General features: G+C 46.1%; 1 protein-coding gene across 7 annotated transcripts in view; it reads right to left on the reverse strand.

Annotated features, from left to right (window-relative positions):
* tanc2b (tetratricopeptide repeat, ankyrin repeat and coiled-coil containing 2b) overlaps positions 1–23,531 on the reverse strand; it is a 42,141-nt gene that overhangs the window by 18,380 nt on the left and 230 nt on the right. For 2 of the 7 annotated variants that reach the window (XM_085904636.1, XM_085904635.1), the window contains exons 2-6: positions 16,901–17,013; positions 11,917–11,988; positions 10,921–11,118; positions 5,085–5,189; positions 839–987 (exon numbers count right to left, since the gene is read on the reverse strand). In XM_085904636.1, coding sequence (XP_085760762.1) covers positions 839–987; positions 5,085–5,189; positions 10,921–11,118; positions 11,917–11,988; positions 16,901–16,967 — 591 coding nt within the window. In that variant the 5' untranslated portion in view covers positions 16,968–17,013. Of the gene's footprint in view, positions 1–838; positions 988–1,071; positions 1,964–4,689; positions 4,982–5,084; positions 5,190–9,026; positions 9,159–10,920; positions 11,119–11,916; positions 11,989–16,900; positions 17,014–23,531 lie in introns of those variants that run through there. The other 5 variants (XM_085904637.1, XM_085904640.1, XM_085904641.1 and 2 more) reach the window with 5 other exon arrangements.

The following is a 23,531-nucleotide window of genomic DNA, read 5'->3' on the forward strand; positions in this document are numbered from 1 at the left end:
CAAATGTACTCGAAATGTTTGCGTTGTACTTCGGGGCGAGGTAAGGGAAAAAAGATGAGCGTACACGGCAGGCGTGAGTCACGTCCCTTAAAAAAGAGGCGCTTGAATCAAGCTCTCGCTTTCTACACCCCCGCCGTTACGGCAACGCTCACTGCAAGCGGCAGTCGCTCCATCATGCAACGCTATCGTGCAAAATGCGGTGTGGGTCGTGGAATTAGACGGGAAAAATGATTCCTGGGACACAGCTCAGCTAGGAAGAGTTTTTAAATCAAATGCCATCATTTCAAACTTGTGCAAAATATGACTCGATAAAATCAGGGCACAGAGAATGAGACTATTAGTGCGGCAATAAAGGATTAGTCAATTCCACGTACAGTAGATAACATCAACACCTCGTGCCCAACATTTGAGATTAAATGGCATCATTTTCACATGTACCAGTGGAAAATGTCATTTAAAAAAAACTCGGTTTGTAAAATGAGGCTTTCAGTGCGCAATAACATCTTATTGTATTATTTGGCCACAAGCGACTATGATTGAGTCATCGAGGAAAATATTCAACAATGAAGTGGAATTATGAAATCAAATGCTTTCATTGCTGCACCGTGAAAAATGTGACATCGTTGAAGAGGGGTTCAAAGAAGTCGTCATTATTCAAACTTCATTGCAAGGAGCCCCTCGTCATTTTAATGGCAATTATACATAACTTCAGGTCAAAGTTTAGTCCGACCTACATTCCAACAAAACAGCCGACTATGACCTCAATTCTTCAGGTGATTTGAATGATGTTTTGCATCCTGCCCGTGGGCCTTTCAAAGTAAGAGCCGTTGCCTCTCACCTGTCTGGTCTCGGGCTCCTCCATGCTGTAGTGGGGACCGGCTGGCCCCTCGCTCGCTTTGTCTCCCAGAAGGAAGCCCAGGCGCGTCATCAATGTGTTGGCGGCCTCATCCACCGTGGGCGGGGGGCCCAGCTCCTGGCTCGACTCCCCTGCAGAGGCGGCGGGAAGCAGAGAAGAGAGGGAGTTAAATGGAGGGGGAACAAACAAAACAGCAAAAAGGTGACCATGTCCACCTGGAGGGATCGAGGCAGCATCCCGCGCTCGCTGCCCGGATGTTTTTAATAAAGTCCAAAGTGACTTCATTCACGAGCCTTTCTTTTGAGAGAAGCAAACGTCACCCGTGCCTACTCGCTGACAGCCGCACCTCTTCTGCGACAACACGCCCGGCGTAACAAGATACGGCGCTCACCTGTTAGACCAAGTCAGACAAAGCGGGCGAGGCGACGCCCCTCTGTGCTGTTTGCACAGGCTCTTTGCAGTGACAAGGGGGAAAAGAAAAAAAAAGAAAAATAGCTCCACTTTTTTTTTTTTTTTTCAAGACCAATTTTCCCGTTGAAATAAAACCATTCGGGACCACCCAAAACTTTTTGGGGAACATTTTAATGAAGAAAAAAAAAAATAGAACTGTAAAACAAAAAATAACAGTACAGCCAATTCCGGTAATTGTGATTGGCTGCTTAATTAAATAAAAAAAAAATAAAAAAAGAAATTTATTTTGGTCCCTTCACATTTAAAACAAAGAATTACAGGTAGACCATTTATGATACTTTGTCTTTTAGTGTTTTGGTTTACTCATAGGTTGGCCTTTGTGAGTGACATCACAAGCTGGCGTCAGTTAGTCTGTATGTGAATATCTAGGTGTGAGTAGTGGCCTACATCAGCTCCTTGCCAGTATTCTCATTATGTATTTAAGTTGTCGGTTGCTGCCTACATCAGCTCCTTGCCAGTATTCTCATTATGTATTTAAGTTGTCGGTTGCTGCTTTCACACAATTGCTAACAAGCACAAATTCACGTCAGAGCTACTATGACGCTAATCCGAGCCAGTGATATTTGCTAAAAGCTAACATACTTCATGCTAATACACCTGCAAAGACAATAACGACACATAAGGGAGAGGCAACGGAGAAAAAACAAAATCTTACTGTAGGTATTTTTCAGCCTCCTTAGCATGCTATTATATTAGATCATTAGACTGTAGCACACCTCTCCAGGTTACCTTTACTCCCTGGAGTGTTCCCGAGCCCAGCAGATGTAATTGGATGAGCGAACGGGACGCTCGGATCTTAAATAAACAGCGGAGATGCTCACGCTGCGGCTTCTGTTGTCAGTTTCCAGCGGGGCAGGTCGGACCAGACCGGCAAGTGTAATTGCGGCGTTTCCGTTAGACACAAGGCAGAATAATGTCAAGTCATGACATTCGACTTATCTACCATCTATCTCGAAAACTTTATAAGCTTTTTTTTTTTTTATTTGGAATTTTTCTTCCCTTGCTGCATCGAATGCGGAGTGAACCAAGTCTGTTTTTTGGCATGCTGTAAAACCCCAAGTTATTATACACTTTTTTTTTTTTTTTTAAATGTATAATATAAATGCCTCTAGAGGGCAACCCTTGATTTAAGCCGCCATAAAAACAACTTTAACTTCCTCGATGTAATCACAAACACACAGGCATGTTAGAAAAGCAATGTCAAAGCCATAAGTCCAAACTTTATGGCCTATTTAGCCAGTTGAAGGCTAACAAAACCATTTCCAGAAAAGGCACCAGCACCAATCAACAATGTTGTTTTTTTTTTTTTTACACACTGCGATGTATAGTCAGACTTGTTAGATAAGATCATGCGTGTCAGTAAGGATGTTATCATAATATATACAAATAGCAAATAATTAGCTCACTAATGATTATAACATTAGTTGAAATTATGTGGCGCTAGTTTCAACGCTATCTTGAGCTCTTTCAACACGCACGCTTCTCATCTGCGAGGAAAATCATCAAGAACACTTCTGAGCGAGTCAAGCGGATGTCGTCTCATCACCGTGACGCCTCCGAGCTCCCTAATGACCCAACGAGATGTATATGAAAACATCTCAGAAACACACACCCCACCCGCTGGATTCCTGAGCTGCAAAAAGGGGAGACAGATGGTTGCCATGGCAACTATCTTTCACCGCACAGGTTAGGAATGCGTGTCGACGCATTCCGGGAAAAGCGGATTCATATTGGGAAAACTGCTCGCCTTTCATCTGGACACCTCCAACAGCAAAAAATATAAACAAGTTGGATGCACGAGAGTGACAGGAAAACAGACTACACTGAATTCACTTTTCCCGATGGATCCCAATATTTTTGCATGCCGAGAAAGCATCAGCGTGGTAGACAATCAGGACCATCACAATCCTCTGATGTTATCTTTCCAAAAATTTCATTCAGACACCTGAAAGCAATGACGGGATCCTACCCGGGATGTTCACGGCAAGTTCGATTTCAAGTTGCTCACTAAATATGATCATTTCCATACACTGTCAAAACAGAAGGCAACTTATATTTGTGTCTAAAAAAATATTACAATTTTATCATGTAAAATTTCATTTGGAACATCTTAAAAATTGAAATTATTGACACGAATGTTAGCACAAAAAAGCTAGCAATTGTTTACTCCAAAACAATTGCCTCAGTTGTTTTTACGTTTATCGTTAGATTTCGGGACAAGGAACATTTAGTTCTATCGACTCTTATTTCCCGAAATCTTTCAGATGTGGATGGATCCTTTCAGCAACTAAAGATCCAAAAGTTCAACTTTGTACATTCCTTGCCCTTTTGTTCACAAAAGACCAAAGTTGCAGTGACTCACTACTTTGTCTTTCAGCCAATGACGTCAGGGAATCAAGTAGAAACCGCATAGGATGATGTTTTTTTTTTATTTACTACTCATCCCAGTGCTCCTTTTGTTGGGGTTCAAATCATTGTACCAGCATGTATGACTGGTTTTGTAGTCCTTTACCACAAACCTCCATAGTGGAGTTTCATGCCACACTAAGTGAGTTTTACCAAAGCTTCGTTTGGATAAGATTACACACGCACTTATGAAAACAATACCAGCCACTTGCGGCTACTGGGAACGATAGCGAGGCCTTGTGAGGTGTTCGGCTATTGTTACACTTCACTGAAACCTCGAGATTCATTTCTATTGTCCATGCATCACTTAAGATTTACTAAAAAATTGCCACGAGAGCTTGAACAAAACATTCGACTTTGTATCCGACGAGGGGAAAAAAAATGGTATTAGATGACATAGAATACGTGATCAAAAAAGTGCTGACTCATGAATTGGACAGTATCTCCAGCGGGTAGCTTTAAAGTCGACAAATAAAACAAGCAGGCACGGTGTTAAGTCGACACCCTGCCGTGACTTGTGCCAGGAGACGCCGGTTAAGAGCTGTCCATCTGTCCGCCCAAGAAATAAAAGCCTGACTCGCCCCGCCGCGCCGCGCCGCGCCGCGCCGCCTCTCCTACTGCGGGTTCTACCACAACCCAGTCGCCATCCCATTCGGAATCAAGCGCTCGATTCGCCTCAGTGGCGACGTTGATTAACCTGACCAAAAGTGTCGCATCTGCAGTGACTCACACGTGCCTGTACTGAATCCCATTTCATTTGAGATTGGCAAACAAAATGCACAAAACAAAAGATACAGGAAGACATCAATGAATCCCAGATGAGAATTTAGCAACGGGATAGCGATATTCTAATTAGAGTGAGCGCAATATGACAATTGCAAACTAACAGTCGGAATTTCAATCGCATGCTAAGGCTAAACCGTTTTATTTGACAATGTAACTACAAAAGCACCTACTTGGAGCTCCCATGGGGCACAGGCTCCACAGGAGAGGCTGACAAACCGACAAGTCCACCATTTTGTTCCCAAATTGCATGGGCAAAGACCTTTTGAGTTTCAGTGTCTACACCCACGGCGAAATCTAAGCATATCCTCCCTCGAGTGACCTGCTTTAACGAAACGGGCGGGGCGGTCCGATTGGGATAGATGTTTGACGGAGACTGGACTGGCGTGCGGATTACAGACCAACTGCTGACTTCAGGAAGCGGAGCTGTGTAGGATTAGGAGCCTGAATCTCGAACATTCCTCACGCCATTAAGCAAGACTTTCCCCTCTTTGCTGCTGCTCACACAATGCAACAAAGCCGACATGCGGGGGAAAAGGGGAGGGAGGGGCGGGGACCACAAACTTACCTAGGCACAATCTGTCCAGGTGGGAATTCCCGGCTGGGTCGGAGGAGCCGAGCTCCGATTGCGGAACGCGAGGGCTCTCCACGAACTTTGCTTTCCGAAGAGGGGCTGGGCGCACACAAACACACGGAGGGAGACAACACACAAGACACACACATATATAAATTAGGGAGATGGAGGGTGAGACATGGGGGAGACAGAAAGCTTATAAAGCAGCAATTTTACAAACTACCATAACCTTTTGTTTTCCTCTCCAACTAAGCAAGGTCCATAAAAACAGGCATGGCACAGGCATCTTAATCATGAGTGGAGTTCCACAGGGATCTGATTGAGCTCCCAGTTTGCTTTCATATCGGATGAAAACAATATATCGTCTATACGAAGCAACGTCAACAAAGTACCAAGGAGCAATGTGACACAGTCATGGTAGAAGTGTGCAGACGACATAAAATGCCAGTTCCGCAGCATTGTCGAGTCAGCGGGGCGAATTTTGCGAGCATGCGTCGGCCCGCCGCTGCCATCTGCCTTCAAAATGTGTTCACGAGCTTGTTTACTCCAAATGTCTGGCTTTGACTGAACGCACAAAGACGGACTTTTGTGCAAACAGACGTGAGACGAGTTGCTCGAAACGAGCGGCAACGACCGGAGCGAGATGGGCTCATTCATCGTTTCGGCTTCGAAATTTTCAAAGCGGGACAGATGCGAGTGCATCTGGGCACCTTACAGCTGTGGCAAACTGCTTATTTCCTAGAATGAATACTGAAATGAGAGTCCATTGTGAAAAACTTGTGATATGTTTCAAATTATGTTTGAAAATGGGCTGCTAGCTAGCTTCAGGCTAAAGTTAGCTTTGTTGGGGCTGGTATTTTTGTCTTGCTTATTTGATTGTTAAGGTCATTCTATTTGACTTAAGTGGTACTATGTCTGCTTCACAGATTTGCCTGAATAATTTTAATCGTCTTTCTTTTTTTTTTTAGATACGTTTTAGATGTTCCCGTCATGACAATCCCGTGTCGATTGATGAAGCTGGCGTTTGAGAGGCAGAAAACGACGATCGCTTTGATGTTTTTGGTGCATAGGAGCAGTGGTGGCACTGGCACGTGACCAGGAAGCAGCAGCAAAAACAGCTTTGCTTCAATCCACTTCGATTTGGACTTATCCCGATAAGCTCCTCTCTCTTTCAGGCGCGGCGAAGAGCCAGCGGCGACTCGTATCGCGCATCCACCTTCGCCATCGACCGAGCGCGCCGTCGGCGTGCGGCGTAAACCCGGAGATTAAGCGCGTTTGTTTCTCGCCCGGATTTTCACCTGTGTGAAAGGGTCGGGGGCGCGGCTATCTATCCCCGCGGGCTAAATCCTTTCTGCGTCGCGGGCTCCCGGCGACTTAACTCTGGCGGCTGCGGTGGCGTTGTGCTGTGAGCGCGCGCCAAGCCGAGGATGGTTGACAAGTGTTGATGGATGGCAGCGATGCAAATCCACTCCTCTAATGAGCTTATGAATAACTACACCTACATTGTGGGTACATAAATGCAGTAGTGAGTGCTAGTATGATGATGATATTATTCCAAAATGTTCTTACTTGCGGTGAACCCTCGTTTATCACGAAAGATACATTGCAGCTGCACCGGCAATCTCGTAAATAAATGTTATTCACCACTGTTTGTTTTTTTTTTTTTTTGCTTGCGAGCATAAAAGGAAATTGATTTGAATCTATGAAACATTAAAATGCAAACAATAACATTTGTTTTTAGTGAGTTGGTACAAAGGGAAATAAGTCTGTAATAGAATATGATTTTATAATGTGTTGTTTTGGCATTTCTGTCTTTTGAAAGGCCAGCAATGCATTTAAGTGAAATGCCAGACTTGAGAGTGAAAGCAACTCAAACTAATATTACAATTTATAATGAAAAGAATATAATGACTAGTACAAAATATAACACAACATTGGCAACATGTAGCAATGCTTTAGGTGACGCGCAATGCGAAGTCGAAGCGATGTCGGAAAGCGTAGCGTCGTCACGAGGGTCAACACGAGGAGAAGGGGAAAAAGGTTACAATCACAACAGGATACGGCTCAACCCCTGCCAAGACACACATACAAATCCACACACACACACACACACACAATGACATACTTTGGGCCATGTGTGTGCGAAGCTTAAAGCTAGCACGCCACCCGGGTCGTCACGACAACAGCTTTCACTGCAGGGTGAGTGGTCACATGCTCCAAAATGTCATTTCAGTAACACCTTGATTGGTTGACTGTATATATATATTTTTTTTAAGACAACGAGGCTCAGAAGGCAAATAAAAACAGAGAGCATTAGTCCATTAGCCAGACGGCCTCTTCCAATTATTACGCAAGCGCACGTGTGTATGCGAGCAAATATGTATGAGTGTATGATTCAATGATCGCCACCGTGGGAGGCGAGCAAGGTGAGACTCGTGCAGAATTTTGAGAAGACAGTGACATATGTACAATTCCAATTTCTCCCAGAAAAAGAGTGCGAAGGAAATGGGGATAGTGCTCTCGTGACTCAGCGAAATTAAGATGGAAGTTTGCATTGATAGTTGTAAACAGCGGTGTGATTCCTTTGGGTCAGCGCTCTTGTGACTCAGCAGTATTAGCACCACGTCTGCTAAGGTAATTTTCTTTTTGTGATCTCTCGAGGTGTGTACTCCACTCACCGGGAGAGAAGGTTTCAGGAAGCGACAGACGTGCCAAGTGCCGCGCGTGATACAAACACCTAATAATAGCGAGGCTGTATTGACCTCTAACCAAAGTAAAGCTCGGCGCCGTGCGGCCGATGTTTATCCCCCGTCGGGCTTGCTGAAACCTGAGGACCACGCCCTTCTCGTCACTGGAAAAGATCTCGAGAAGACAAGCAGAGCCGATTGGGATGCGGTAGCGGGGCGACGGTGGCGCCGTCGACCAGACGAAAGCAGCCGTGAAATGACGGAGCAAATGTGCCGGCAGCAGCAGACAGAGCTGAGCTGAATGCTAATGCTGGCGCTGGTGTCATTGTGCAGGCCTGAAAGCCTTGGACACGCTTGGACGAGTGCGCGCGCACACACACACACACACCTTTTTTTTGTGTGTGTGTGTGTGTGTGTGGGCTCAGCTTTGGGTGGTGCACGTAACCCACTCCTCTGTTTTGTAAGCAAACCTCTCTCAGGGTTATTAATAGCACACTGCAGGGGCTGCTTAACACCAAGGTAACGTGTAGTAACTTCATTTGGATGACTAGAGCGATTCAAAGTCACGCTTGTTACTACTCAAGAGTACAATTCGAAACTTGGAGATAACGCGTGAACTTGGTGGTTCCGATTGACTGTTATGGAGAAGGTTAGAACAATGAAAAGTTCCGACTTTCGATTTGACTTGGGACACAAATCTCCCCCCCCCGAACCGGTCGTCATCAATAAGTCGTCCGTGCCAACCGGGCAAAGGCAAGCGATGACGTCTGGCTGCTGTTATTGAGACATTTTGTTCCGTTTGCTCAACGCACCTTGTAGCGATTCCTGCAACAACAGAGCCGGCGGAAGTGGGTATCCCCCCCCACCCCCCCAAAGAAACTCATCTAGCCTCCTTCCCACCTGAGAACTTGAAGCTATTTATGCAAGCATATGGTACATAGTCTGATGTTATGCTCGGGAAAGTGCATCATTAGCCGCCCACAGCTTGTACTTAGACACACATACACACACACACACACACACACACACTCAAAAGACAATTGAATGCTCACCCACGCAAACGCACACACACCAAAAAACACTTGATCACAGCGCTTGATTCACAGCTCCTCCACCAGCCTACGTTAGCGTCATTAGCGCCCCGCCGACAAGTGCATCAAATCACTTCCCGTAAACCCAGCGTCACATGACCCGCGCCGGCGACCCCGACAATGTGCGAACAAGAGACGAGGGCGCGGCGGTCGCTCACCATTCTCAACAGGCGCGGTCCCGCATTCCCGGAGGATGGGCGAGAAAAGTCAAGCGATGAGGGGTGGGGGGTGGGGTGGGGGTGGGGGTCCTCCTATCTCGGACAAGAGTGGGATCTCCTCGGGTTTTGGACGGCGATGCCGCACTCGAGTAACCGATACGGCGACGATGGGAGGAGTGAGAGGAAGAGGAAGAAGGCGGTTGCGTCTCAGTGAAGTGGGAGGGAGGGAGGGAGGGATGGATGGGGGGGCATTGATGGTGCTGCTGGTGGGAGGAGGGTATTACACAGGTGACACCCCAAGCCTAGCAGGTAACCTTCACTCTCCCGCAAAAAAAATAAGAAACGATGCGGCAGCCTGAAAGAAGCCAGTGCCTTCGTCCGCCTTTAGCGCCGTTATGTACGGAGTAGGAACACCAGCCTGGGTCCTTCCGATGGATGAATGGCGCAGTGCTGCTGTTGTCATGGCAACCAGCGAGCAGGAAAGGAGGGGGAGGAAAAAAGGGTGGGAATGGAAAGCGGGAAAAAAAATGGTAGAATCAAAAAACAACAAAAAAAAGCAGACGAGGGTGGGAGGAGGGCGTTGTTATTAAAAGGAGCGCGGTCTTGCAGCTGATGGACACGCGGGATTGCAAAGGGGACGATTTTGTCGGCTCCTGCGTGTCCTTGTTTTACCCTTGAAAATGCAGCCATCTTTGAGGCCATTTAGTGCCTAAAGCAGCACTTTTTTTTTCTTTTCTTTCTATTTTAATCATCTCTGTCAGTCACGCTTATTTCCCCAGACAGAGTTTTTACACTGACCGACAAGGCTCATAAACGTCACGGCTTTGTGAATGTCGGACGGTCTCGTCAACGTACAAAACGGCTGCGAGTACGCGCACGTCGTGATTACCGTAGACACATTTGTAGTTTCGTGTGTTGTCACTCCCAACGATATTCGGCGTCAAACTGGCGAGAGGCGACTGACGCTTTAGTCACAAGCAGCCAGTGTACGTGACAAAATTTGAAATAATCCACAGAATCAAAACGCCTCTCATAAAAAGAAAAAAAAAGCTGGTATTACTTTGAAGACTTCTAAATCAAGTCAATCCATCACTTCGGTGAAGTGTCAAAGCGAGTCATCGGCGCTTACCGCCCCACACTTACAATGAGCCATCGCTGCAGACTAAAAATAGGCGATTTGTGTGAAAGCAGTGACAAGATACGATGTCACAAAAGTGGGAGTCGCACAAAGCTAATGTCTACGTAGGCTACAATTTTTTTTTAACATTAGAACCCTGCATGGACATTGACAATAGAGTGAGGGATGAACTACGGCCTTTGACGTCAGAGCGTACAAGTACGCACGCATTTGGCGCCATCACGCTGTGCGGGACGTGGCGCCGAGTTGGATTAATTAAAGGGTGACAAAGCCCGGAGTGACGAAATGAAATGTTGCTCTGGTGATCGGCAACAAAGGGTAAATGAAGCTCAAGCAAATTACCGGCGACCCAATACAAATGTCCGACAGAGTATACCAAGCACTGCAAACGGCTTTGATTACTTCGACAGATTTAATGGAAGTTTGCTAAATAGCTTTAAAAAAGTAACGCTGTCCCCATTTGTTTGGAAGATGACAACAAAAACACATCCAGACTCCTCCAGTCGATCAAAGGCCCCCCAAATTAGGCTTCATCGACCTGAAGATGGGCAATCCACCGTAATTACGCATAAATTGCAGCATTTGGATAAAAGGAGAAATTAGCATCAAACATTGCATGATCTGGTGCACCCTAGTGGCCGACTATAAAATTCCACCAAGTTAAATCTGCTGTAAACGCAATCAACAAAGCATGTCCTGCAACTTCCTCACACAAACAAAATCAAATAGAATAAAAAAAGAATCATGCAATCCCACCTGTAAGCTTTTTGACGGCCTGCAGCCGGATACCGAGCGCCTGGTGGCCGAGCAGCGGCGACGAGGGCAGCGAGCGCGACACGCCCTCCATGATGCGAATGTGCTGGACACCTTCGGCCATGGAGAACGGCGACGGAGGTGGCGGCAAAGCGGCGTAGTAGTCGACCTCAAAGGCGCAGTCGCCGTCTAAGCTGCCACCTGCGGGATGGGGGGGAGGCGCGACGGGCATGAATCGGCATTTTATTTCATTCGATTTACAAAACATATTGTCGGATTATACAAATGCAATCACGGCGGGCATTTCGTTAGAAAAAAAAAAAAATGAAAAAAATGTTGATTCAATTTATGTCTGTAAAAATGCAGTCTATTATGTTTTTATGGCAGAGTGGCTGGCTAGAGTTGATGTTAGGTTTACAACGCTAGAATTTAAGATGCAAATTCAATCCGTGTTGGTCGAAAACAATTTGAGATAAAAACACATCAACTGTAACACAAAGTCAAATGATAGCTTTGTTGTTTTTGTGACACAACGACGAATAAAAATTACAATTCAAGTTCACACAGTGGCATTTCGGTAACATATGGTGATTAAAACCATCTGGAATTTTAGATCGTTACGACTCCAAATGCAAGTCGGGAAAAAAAAGTATTTTAGTCTTCAATGTGATGCGATAATCACACGTTTAGGTCGCTTCGTGACTCTAAACAAACACAAACGCCCACACTGGTTGACATGTTCCAAACATGCTCACGGGTGTGGTGGTGATGGGGGGGGGGAGTCAATGGGAGAAGGGTGGGGGGGTAATTATGGAAAACATTTCCTCCCAACTGCTGATAAACTCTCTAGTATACCTACTTCAAAAGCAAATTACAATATCAAACATCTCTAGAACTCCCACAGTGCATCAGTGGTCATAAATTTTTGGAGAACTTAATACAAAAATGGCTAAATACATTTTTTTATTTTTATTGAGGCATTCTTAAAGGTGTGCTTACCTTGGCCGAAGTAGCTCAGGTGAGGGTCTAGACCGGGCGAGCGGGGCTCTGCCAGTTCCTCGCTCCCGCCATCTGTGAAGGCCGAGCACAAAGAATAGGACAGTGAGTGAGCGCGGCGTTGGCGGCGTGACCCCGGAACGGCGTCGAGGCCTCGCGGCAGTCGGCTCGCCCGTCGGTCCCCGACCGTCCACAAGTGGGACCTCAGGAACCCGGTGAAGCTGCTCAGGCAAAGACCCTCCACGCCCTTCCTGGCGGAACCCGAGCGACCCCTGACGGTGGCAAAAGTGGAGTGTGCCAAGTTCCACTTTCTCCTCCTCCTGCCAGCCATCTTGTAAAGTCTGATCCCACCAGAGAAACTGTGAGCTCAGATCCACATACAGTTCACTAGATGACGATCAATGACGCCCTAAGGGAGCAATGCAGCCGGAATTAACCACAGTGGATGAAGCTGCAAAGAGGAGGGAGGGAGGGGCGGGAGTGCGGCCAGTCTCATCCCGGGGTTTGTTTGTTATGATGAAGCACAATCATCTCAAATTAAATCATAGCAGGCAAGCAGACGCGGATCGACAAAAATTGCTTTTGCCTTCGCTTGATTCCCAGCAGAGGTCTGGTAGTGGAAACAAAATCCGCAAATATTCCCAAACTAACTGGTCTGACTTGGAAATATCTGAGAGTGTATCAGCTACGCAGCTTTGGTGGAAAGATCAAGCTGGTCGATGGACAGATTCAAAGAGCCGGAGGGGGGAGCGAGGGCTTTGCGTGGGAACTGGGCTAGCATGAGATTGACACCAATAGGCTGGACGACAAAAAAAAAAACTAGAGGCAAGAAGTGACATGGATGCTGGGATGACTGTCCATCCATTTTCTTTTTCCTCCCCATCCAAATCTTGTCAGGCTGGAGAATCGCGTCTTTGTGGCGTATGTATTCAGAGAGAGAGAGAGAAAGCATCCTTTCTTTGCGGCAGATTTATCTGTTGTTTCGTAATCACAATGGGATGTTGTGGCACGCACACAAGTGGCCTCTTTCAGAAGCGGGAGGGGGGGGGGGGGTGAATAAAAGGAGGAGGAGGTGAACCTCTGACTGTGCGAGGACAGAGACGTGTCTTCATGCCGTCGCGGCGCACGAGACAAAACATGTGGCGGCCTCTACAGAAGAACACAAGTCAAGTCAGAGTGACACAATCTGCCCTCTGTCCGTCTCCTACGTCGCCGACATAACAGCGCACTCAAGTCTGATGGCTTTTCTTTGCTGCGGTGACGGCGTAGTCAAAGCGTTGGGATTATTTCGCACCGGGACAAAGAATCATTATGGAAGATGTCGAAAGGCCTTTTGCATAATATTTTGGACTTTTAATCAAACGTATTTTAAGTATGGATAGATTTCCATATATGGATAGATGGAGGACAAAGGTGTGTTGGATATGTTCGATTTGTTGTGTTATGAGGGGACTTTTTTTTATTTTAAATAAAAAAAACAAAAAAAAAAACTCCCACATTGCCACAAGAGGCTGATGGAAGCTGTGTCGCAAGTGGGTGGTCTTAGTTTTGAAAAGAAAATAATAAAAAATGAAAAAAAAAAGAAGAAGAGTAGCTGGCGAGGCTTCCAGCACATCAATGTGTTGTTACATCACAGACGGCAAAAATAGACACGAAGAAGGAAGCGCGGGAGGAAAAACAAAGAAACAAAAAAAAACCACAATGGCGGATGCTTTTGGTCACTTTACTTTCGGGGTTACTGTGACGTTGAGGAGTTAATACGTTAACATATCTGCCTCGCAGTTCTGAGGTTCAGGGTTCACATTTCGATTCAGGCCTTTCTTGGAATGATCTCGCCTATAGGATTCTTTCCCCAAATAAAAATGTCTATCTACTCAATTGTTGAGCTAGAACCTTCAAACAAGTAGAAATGGTTTCTCTCTCTAACCACCTACCCAGGATCAAAAAAGGAAACAGTCGCATCTTCATTCTGCCACGCTGTGTGAAACGAAGCTCTCGAGACGACGTGAAAGCAAAGCAGCGTGTGATGATGACGGCGAGCTTAAGTGGGTGACGATGGGGGCGGCGTAAGAGGCGAGAGTGGGAATTGACAAATAAGGAAAACGAGAGGGAGTCGGATGGGATGCGAAATGGAGATAAAAAAAAAAAAAAAAAGATGCAGAGGAGGCGGAAGATGAATGGAGATGTAAGCGTAAGGAGAAGGCTAAGTTGGAGTTTATGAGGGCAAAAGGCAGACTTGAGCAAGGGCGGATGTGGCCGAGACTCATTAGCGTGATCTCTTGCTCTTTTTGTTCTCTGCTAATGTCTTTGTGGGCGGCTGAGAAAGGTGGCAAAATATTTCCACACAAGTACTTCTTAGATCCCTGATTAGGTGAGTTTTTTTTTTTTGTGATTAACAAAGAGTAGATTCCACAAAAAAAAAAAAAAAAAACGAGTAGGTGAATTCCCAACATTTTAAATTCAGCATTGTGTTTCTCTCCAAATTACTTTCCAATGCACGTATCTCCATTTTTTCTTTTCTGATAAAAACAACCAAAATACTTTTTTTGTTTTTGTTAAAAAAATATATATTCACAGATTTCAAATACAGCCCACCCCCCACCCACCCTTGTATTGGACAACAACAAAATGTTGCATTAATACAGCAACATGTTTTATTGCCACTAGTGATGTAGACCAGCACCGTGAAGGTGTGGCACGATGATCAAGGTGACCAAGCGACTCAAACAGGAAGCTGAAGATCTTAACAAAATAAAAATAACTGCGATACGCCTTCAGATTAAGATGCCACTCACGAGCAAATTCTGAGATGTGCCGCCACTAAATCCTGAGGAATGATCAACAGATGAGCCAGCCGTGCATCCGTTCATCCATTCATCTCGACAACCAGATCCCCGCGGCTCACCTTTGTCAGCCGAGAGCCTCGTCGCCCCCAGACGTAAAAATCCTGCACCATAGCGAGGCGAGATCCTGACACAAAAGGAGCGGAGGCCGGCGGAGAACCGAGGCGGAATAACGGATGGAGCGAGCGAGCGAGAGAGAGAGAGAACAAAAGATAAAGGGAGGAGGAGGAGGAGGAGGAGGCGGAGGACGGACCAGACAAGCCTTGAGAAGCGAGAATGTGAGCGGCGAGTGAGGGAGCGCCAGGTGTCAGGACGCATCCACTCAGCGAGTCGCGCTTCAGCTCACACGCACAAACACGCACAGACGGAAACAAGCTCGCACCCCCTCTGCCTCCTCCTCCTCGCTGTCATCCTCTGCCTCTTCCGCCAGCAGCAGAATTCCTTCACTAGCTCATCAACAGCTCTGTTGTCGTAGTAAGGCTAATGGCATCTCTTCAAAAATGTTCCCCCCCCACATGTAATTTTAAACATATAAGCGATAAAGTGCGAAAATAAAACATCTTTTGCTCTTGCACGAAACTGATACCAAACAGCGGCATCATCCAAAAAAACAACTACAGTGTTATTATCTCACATCTTAAAGGTAAGCAGAGCTGCAGTTTAGAGTTAGTTTATAGCGCTATCTGGGTTATCTTCGAATAAAATGTTACAATAATGCCGTTTGATGATTTGGTCAACATTTTTCACAAACTGATACTTTGGTCAGTACTCGGTGACCAAAGCAATGAAAACACTTGGATTGAATGCTAAATGTTAGCAAGCTGTCGAACTTTAACAGCTAGTTCTGAAGGTCTGAGGAGAGTACACATTTTAAGACCTAAGTGGGACAACAGGAAACACCAGCGCGGCGATGACGCTGTAACCAAGAGCGTGGAGGAGGAAGAGGAGGAGACAAGTGCTTGCATCTTCTTCTTCTTCTTTTGTACCCACGCGTCACGCTGCCCACATGCTCCTGGTAAAAACAATGAATTCTTTTGCTAAAAACTCACGTGTCACAGTCACGTGACGGAAGACGACTCGGTTAACAAAGATATATTTCCCATTCATGCCTGGCTGCTGGGCCACGTTGCCATGAATGACGCTTTTTCCTTGGTCGGGTGGAAAAGGAAGGAAGCGCAGCGTCTGTGGATCAGCGGGCGCCAATCTGTCACAGGCTGGATTAGGTCCAGTGGGTCCGATCGTGTGGCGTTGCCACTGTGATGATTGCTGTGGTTCTGGCATTAGACCTTTTGAATTTTCGGACCCTCTCGTTTTGAGTGCAAAATATTAGAAACGGCACTTTTTTTTTCCTTTCTTGTATTTATCCAAAAAGTTACAGTAACTAGGACTGCCAGAGCATGTTTGCTGGTCTCTAATTAGCGTTCTCCGCCTCCAGTTGGAGATGAGCCGTCAATTAGAAGGACAGCGACGCCATTTCCTGTCAAATTCCTCCTACGCTTTTGACACGACTGGCTGATTTTTTTTTTTATTTAAGTATTTGGACAGGCACGTCGGAAGAAAAAAAAAAAAAAAAGCGACGATTCTCGGTGAGTTAGTTACCTTAAACAAACCGACATGAGCAAAACAGCGCTTTTATTTTCATGGCACGTAACGTTTGCTCAGGCGTAAATTTTCCGACAACTGCGGCATACAAAACGCCTGCTGAGACAGATTATCGCTCGGCATTACAAATCATCGCAAAGAACTGCTTTGATTAGGAAGCATATAAAGTTTGTTCCGCCGTAAATGTCGCTGAAGCATCGCAGTCACGGTTTGTGGGCCGGATATGGTGAGCTGCTGGGTTCCTGGCGCAAGTGCGAGTACGTCGCCTGTCGGCGGCGTCCGTCCTAATTAGTCATGCGAGTGCTCATCAAGACAAATCCACCTTCAACCCCTTTTCGTATTTTCCAATCAAGCAATGCCACAAGCTCTAATTGTCCTGTCAGTTGGCCGAGACTCACTATTCCGCCCCGTCCGTCCGTCCGTCCGTCCCCATGGCAACGTGAGAGGGACTGGATGGGGGGGGGGGGGGAAACTCAACTGATTTCTTGAAAATGGTCCGGAGCAAAACAACATTTCGAGGATTTGAAAGTCATTTGACTCACCGCTGCTGCGACTCTTGCGGTTGGCCTTGCCTCCCGTGAGCAGCATCTTCAAGCTGTTCCGGAACATGGCGGGGAGGGATGGCCGGATGCGTCGGACCGGACCGCACCGCAATCTGTCAAGGGGAGGGGTGGATGACAATTATTATTATTTGTCATACAATAACGGCTACATTGCACATCAGCACGACGGACTCGGACAAAAGACTTGCACGCAGCGGGTGCAAGCAGGCCGCCCCCCCCCCCCAAGGTCATCCCGTCTGCCCCATCCATTAATTACTAAGCTTATTTACAATCAATAAAGCTTCTTTAATGGCAAAGGGCACATTTGCAGGGGCGCCCTCATTGAATTTATCTCCCGTTAGCCCCGTGGCCTGAAAATGAAGAACACACAACCAGGACGGTTAGCCAAGACATCTTCCAGATGGAATACCAAATCATCGTTTTGTAGCGCGTTCCGTGTAATTTAATATCATGATGAATTATTTAACAGGACTTTTTGCCTCTCAACACTGTGAGCCACAGTTGCAGCGGCGAGTTTTTTTGTTTTGTCTTTTTACCGGCAGAGGCAAATGTGTCAGTTTCACAGACATTTTATTACTAGTGAAAGTGCAGCAATGGGACAATGCTTTCAAATAAAAAGTGTGCTGCTGACGCATGAGAATCAATGTCAGAGGACCATCTGTGACCAACTCCGCGCGGAAAACCACATTTGGCAATGCTTTCGGGTTCTTCCGAGATGTGTGTGCTGACAGATGTGTGTTAAACGCACACACGCACAGCGGGAAAAGAAAATGCGAAGAAAGCCTAGCCCAGATTTGAAATTCTACTTTGCATTTGAATCAGAATGATTCATCTAAAAAAAAAAAAAAAAAAAAAGGAATGAGATACTCAAGCATCATTACAACATAATCAAAGACTGAATCAGGTATTGAATTCCTGCAAACTGGATTTTGTGATTAATCCCCGCTCTTAAATCCACCTGACACGGCGAGCGCTCGCCGCCACACTTGCCGGCGCCGAAAGCGGCGCTCGGGTGACCGACAGAAACCTAATTGAAAACGTCGCCTTTCACCGCCGAGGTGTCCGTCACGTCTGCTCGTTTGCATGAATTTCGCCGAGCCGGGCCGCCCTTGTGGCGCTCTGAACAAACAGGGCGGCTATTAAAGAGGAGGAGGCGGAGCCCTCGTGAAATGGGGCGGGAAGGTCATCCGGCTCGTGGCAGGTAATCAACGCATGAGGACGATTAAAAAAAAAGATCTCCCGAGGTGAATCAATGTGAGAATTAAAGGGACAGCGACACATTTATACACAAGTCCAGAAAATTCCGAGGAGGTATTAATAACCCAAGCGGGCCGCTTGGTCTTCTCTTCAGACTCTGATGCATCAATTGTGCGGGATGATGACACGACTCGAGAGACCCGAGGCAAGAGAAAGTTATTAACCGCGTTTCCTGCCCCGCCAGGTAAGCACATCAAAGGCGAGCGCACGCACCATTCAAGGACGACGAGAAACGGCGAGCGGGGGGGAGATGTCAAGTTTATGCAAGCGCACGCGCCCGCCGGCAGCTGTCAATCACGGTGAATGATGCGGGATGAAAGGTCTGAGTGTGCTTTTGTCCCGGTCACGTGTGAATTAGATGACACGCGACTTTTTCGTGCGGTCCTCATAAGAAGACTACATTCACGTTTACTCAGAATGACTCTGGGTGCACTAGATAGACTCGAAAGATTTGACTCTTGGATTTATTTCTGAGTCAATTTTACGGCCGGCGAGATGGGGAACATCAAATGCGGCGTATTCACCAGGCTCCATCAAATAGAAAAAAAAAAACACACAATTCTCCTTGTTGATGACAAAGGGCTTTCTTGATAGATGGCCGTTATTATCCCACAGGGCAAGTTGAGGTCTCCCTAATAAACTGGCAAATGCATGGACTTGAAGTTGATGGGGGTTTTTTTTTTTCGGGAAACTATCTAAAGTCCAGCAGAACTACAAAAATAAGCGTTATTTTTGGCAAGTTCTTGTGAGATACAGAAATAGTGACCGAGCCCTGCCGGGAATAATGGACTGCTACCAAAAAAAAAAAAAAAAACGCCTCCACAAAAATGTTTCAAATTGGACTTGGACATTTACGGTTTAATAGAGCCATCCGAGCAAAATGTGATTGTCATCAGAAGTCTCAGCACAGCCCCAATCACATGATAAGCGACTCGTGCGATAGGAAGCTGCGTTATCTCCGATCAATAATCCCATTAAGATTGCAGACTGCTGGTTATTTTGCAGGTCTTCTACGCCGCTTTATTTGATTTTGATTGTGTTTTCCTCGAGGGTGTGCGTCCGCATTGCTTTTTCGGGTGAGTCCTGTAATTAAGCTCGACCCGTTGACGGGAGTCGAAACAAACTGCCTGTCGGGTCCTGAATAGAGAATTCAACCAAGCGACAAAAAAACGGTAAAAATATTTAATACTTCCATAAAATACTGTCCTCTGTGAGTGAATGTTTGCGCCATTTGATTATGCAAATGAACACATGGTGTGCAGTCAAAGATAGCTGATATGATTGAGGTTAAAAAGAAAAATGGCCATATGAAGACACGCGGCATTTAGCAAGGTCGATTTCCCGCTGAGATTACCGCGCTAGCTCAACGAGATGACGGCGGCGTGCTGTGACTCCAGTAAAACGCTAAATCTTCCTTCCGACTTTCAGTTTTTCGTCTGAGACTGGAAATTATTAGGTGTAAATCCTTTTTAAATCGGTTCAATCCCTCGAGTCAGAATGTCTGATGAACAGGCGGAACGGATTTGGTAAAGTCTTCAAAATCTTTCAAGGCCATAGTGTAGCGAAACCGAGGCAACTTTTGGATCTAACGTTTGACCGCTCACTTGATCTCATTCGCTGTTGATTAAACGCCGGAGAGTCGTCCCCGCGGGGCCGCGTCTGCGTTTCTGGCGTGGCAAATGAGATACGGCTCGAGCGAGCCGCTTCGGATTAGCCTCGTCCTTTGAGCCCGTTTCATTACGACTCGTAAAGAACGAGGCGTCGCGGGGAATGTTTGCTCGGCCGTCGCGACGCTAGCGCGCTCTCTGTCTCCCGTCGTCTAGATGATAAGAGTTGGCCAGACAGAAATAAACACAAAAGTGTCGTCTTGGGAAAGGAAAAAAAAAAATAAAAATGTTCCCTAAGCCGCCAGTGTGATTGTTAGTCATTACCTCCGGGGCTTGCCGTGTTAAAAATGCATGCCCTCGGTCCCCCCCCGTGTCATGCCGGCTCAACTCAAAAGAGCATAGAATATGCTTTGCTCGCAAGCAACATTAAGCAGCCGTGGCGTTTTCCAGCTGGATATCAATTAGACGCTCATTAAGCTCTAAGAGAACGTGGACCCCCCCCTAGGGGTTACCCACTGCGAGACCAGGCGACCTTGACCTTGAGGCGCCATGTTGCCAGCCTCGGGAGACTGTTACATCACCTGAGCTTCCTCTCCTGGAAGTTCAGAGGAAAATATGGAATGTCTCGTGAAACCGCTGTATCATGCTGACTAAATATATAAAATGGGAGCACAAGTCAAAAATAATTAGAATAAATATATAAATAAAGCAGCTGTATGCAAGGTCACGGCCTAAAAATGACCAGTGTGGACCACACGTGGAATTATTCTATTTAGGCCCACCGCCCGCCACGCCCGCCTCTGCACACAAAGCTGAAGGAAACAGCTGGGCTCGCAACAACGATGCCGCTTGTCCTCGCGCTGGAACGCGGGCCTGGCAATTTACTGCCGAGTTAACCTGCGAACGCCGCTCCGACCGAGGTCTCCTGCTGCGCACGTGTACGGAGGGGAGGGGCGAGGAACACAGCGTCCATTTAGGTGCTACAAAGTGCCAGTGTGCGTGGAGGTGGGTCAAGTCACGGTGGTGGCTCGGCGGTCCACGGGGACTTGAAGAACGCTATTTGCCGCTGCCTAGTCCAGGGGCGGATCTATGCGAGTGAGATACGGGACGGAGAACCACAGCAAAATGTGGACACCCCTACTCTGTTTGCTTTCGGCAATCCGCTAATAGCGACAGATGTTGTAGGCTTTGTGTTTATTGTGTACTACAAAGGTCAAAAGGGGTTCGCCAATGCAAAGCCGTTGACAACTCTGCCTTGATTCTGGCCAGGAGGTTCTCCTCCGAAAACCCATGCGGCAGCTGGGCCCGGGTCCAACAGCTGCCTAACAGGCTAAGCGGGTCCCCCCCCGCCCCCGAGGATGCCCGCAAAAGCCTAAAATGCTAACAGCACTCGGGAGAAAAAGGGATTAACGTGATTCATTAAGGCTACAATGCAAGTCGGGTTTGTAAAAGGCAGCGAGACGTGTCGTAATAACTTTAGTGGAGGTCAAAATTAGCAGGCAGACTTGTGTTACTTCAGCTAGCAGCTGTGGTCCGGATTCTAGCAAATGGCATTCCGCTCTAAATCCGCATTCCTACTTGTGAAACGCCAACAGAGGGCGCGGTTCATTGACTGCCTTTTGAGAAATCCAGTTTGACATTTTTTTTCTTTCCATACATGTTTGTAGGGTAAATAGAATGCTCCACCAAATAGCTTTGATTTAATCACAAATATTCCTCCCCCAACATTGCATTGCATACAGTGACTATCCTCCTTGGGGCGTATTTTATGGAGCTGTGATGGGGTGCAATATATTCGAAGAATCTTATACTGCTTAAGTTGATTTAATTTTTTTTTGTACAACACAAAGGCTGCTTTGCATTTTGCAATATTTTATTCCAAGAAGTCGCTTCCTCTGGGTTATGTAGGTCAATAATTCATTTCACCGCACAAGCCTTGAATGCATTACTGCTTTAATATAAGAATGTATGGAGCATTCAATAATATTTTTATCATCGAGACAAGTTCAAGAACAATGTTCTACATTTGTGTATGTCGGGATTTAATTACTTTACAGATATTAGCGCGTATCGTTCCGAAAACCTGAAGTAGGCCTCGGCATTGTCTTTTTGTACGCGCCGGAAAAAGCGGCGTGCTGTGATCCAGCGGACTGATCCTAAAATAGATTCTCTGATGAGAAACAGACAACATGAACTTGAAATAGAGTTGGGGGGAAAAATGAAAAAAAAATAATAAAGCCTTCCTCGCATTACTTTTTTTTTTTTTAAGCCATCTTTGGGAATCAGGACTGGAGAAGTACATCACGAGAGCTATTTTTAATATTCTGATTACAAGAACAAAAAAACCAGGAATAAATCTCAGATCTCATGAGGTTTATGCTGATACATTTTTTTTTTTTTACCCGCTATTATCATCCACCAGTTCCTGACACCAAATACAGTTTTAGATTGATATTGACAAAAAACGACTGTTATAAAGCACAGCAGGTGTCACTTGTAAATGGACAGTAAATTAGGGAAGAGAAAAAGCACTCTGAGGGGAAGGAGTTCAATAAATTGTCATAAAAGAGGAACTACCTGCCGCATAGCGGAGACTATACGACAACATAAACACCGAATGTTGAGTTAGCACATCCTGTTTCATTGCGTGTGACTTCTGGATGAATATTTTGCTTTTGATATCACAGAGCCCCGCATCTTTCCAGTTCGGGAAGCATGATATAAGCTGAGACGAGATTCATTTGCTTTTTTAACCTTGTGAGCATTGCAGCTTTGGCTTGTCCGGTGGAAAAACGAGGCTTTGTCTGACCAACAGATAAAAAAAAACCTTAGCGAGAGGGGGGGGGGGAAGCAGCACAATGGAAAAGCACGTTTGCAGATGATAGAAGTTGAGAAGATAAGTCAAACCGAGACATGATGTGATCAGAGGACCCTTTGAGGCCCGACTGTCTTTTATCTACAGCGCAGAGAACCACCTTTGGCGTCGCAGACCTACTTTTACTGATGGTGTCTCATTCCCGTCGTAAAAACCCACGCAAAGGCTAACAAAAGCTTGTTGGAGTTGAGAAAATGAGCGTCATTAGTCTGATTAGCAGGCCTTTGTTGCAACATGCTATTAAAACACACGTCTGAGGATGAAGCAGATGTCACATAATAGCTTAACTGGCCTCCAGCCACTCAACAAGTAACAACAGCTTCTTGGCTTTTAACTTTTACCCGAAGCGCGTGCTAACTCTAGAGCTGAGATTCAAACCTTCACCATGTGGCCCTTTTAGACTCCATCCATCTATTTCTTATAGTGCATGATGTCATTAAGGTGACCTGGAGACTTTCCTGGCTAAATTTGGATGATTCGAGTTTTAGATGCACCTAAAATGTGGAAAGGACAGAACCCACACAAACAGTACAAGTGAACCGAGAAGAGATTCGAACCCACGACGGTGGAACTGTGAGGCAGATGGTGCTAACCACTAGCCGTTCTGTCAATTTCCATTGCATAAGATCAGAAGGTAGACCGCAGTCATTTTGCTTACTTCAAAAAAGATGTGTGTGCGTCTAACAAATTAGAACAATGCATTGCAGAGGTAGCCAATATAAAAGAACACATGTTGCCTTGTGCAGCCCTGAATAAAAAATGTGTTTGCTATTTTCTACAAGGGACATGCTTCCTCATTAAAAACTCTATAATGGGTGAGTGGGGTGGGGGTCGTGTTCTATCTTGAACAGGCTTGTTTGATGATGAGGAG

Source organism: Syngnathus leptorhynchus, chromosome 22 (assembly GCF_054491065.1).
Source record: "Syngnathus leptorhynchus isolate UIUO chromosome 22, UIUO_Slep, whole genome shotgun sequence".
Lineage (NCBI taxonomy): Eukaryota > Metazoa > Chordata > Actinopteri > Syngnathiformes > Syngnathidae > Syngnathus > Syngnathus leptorhynchus.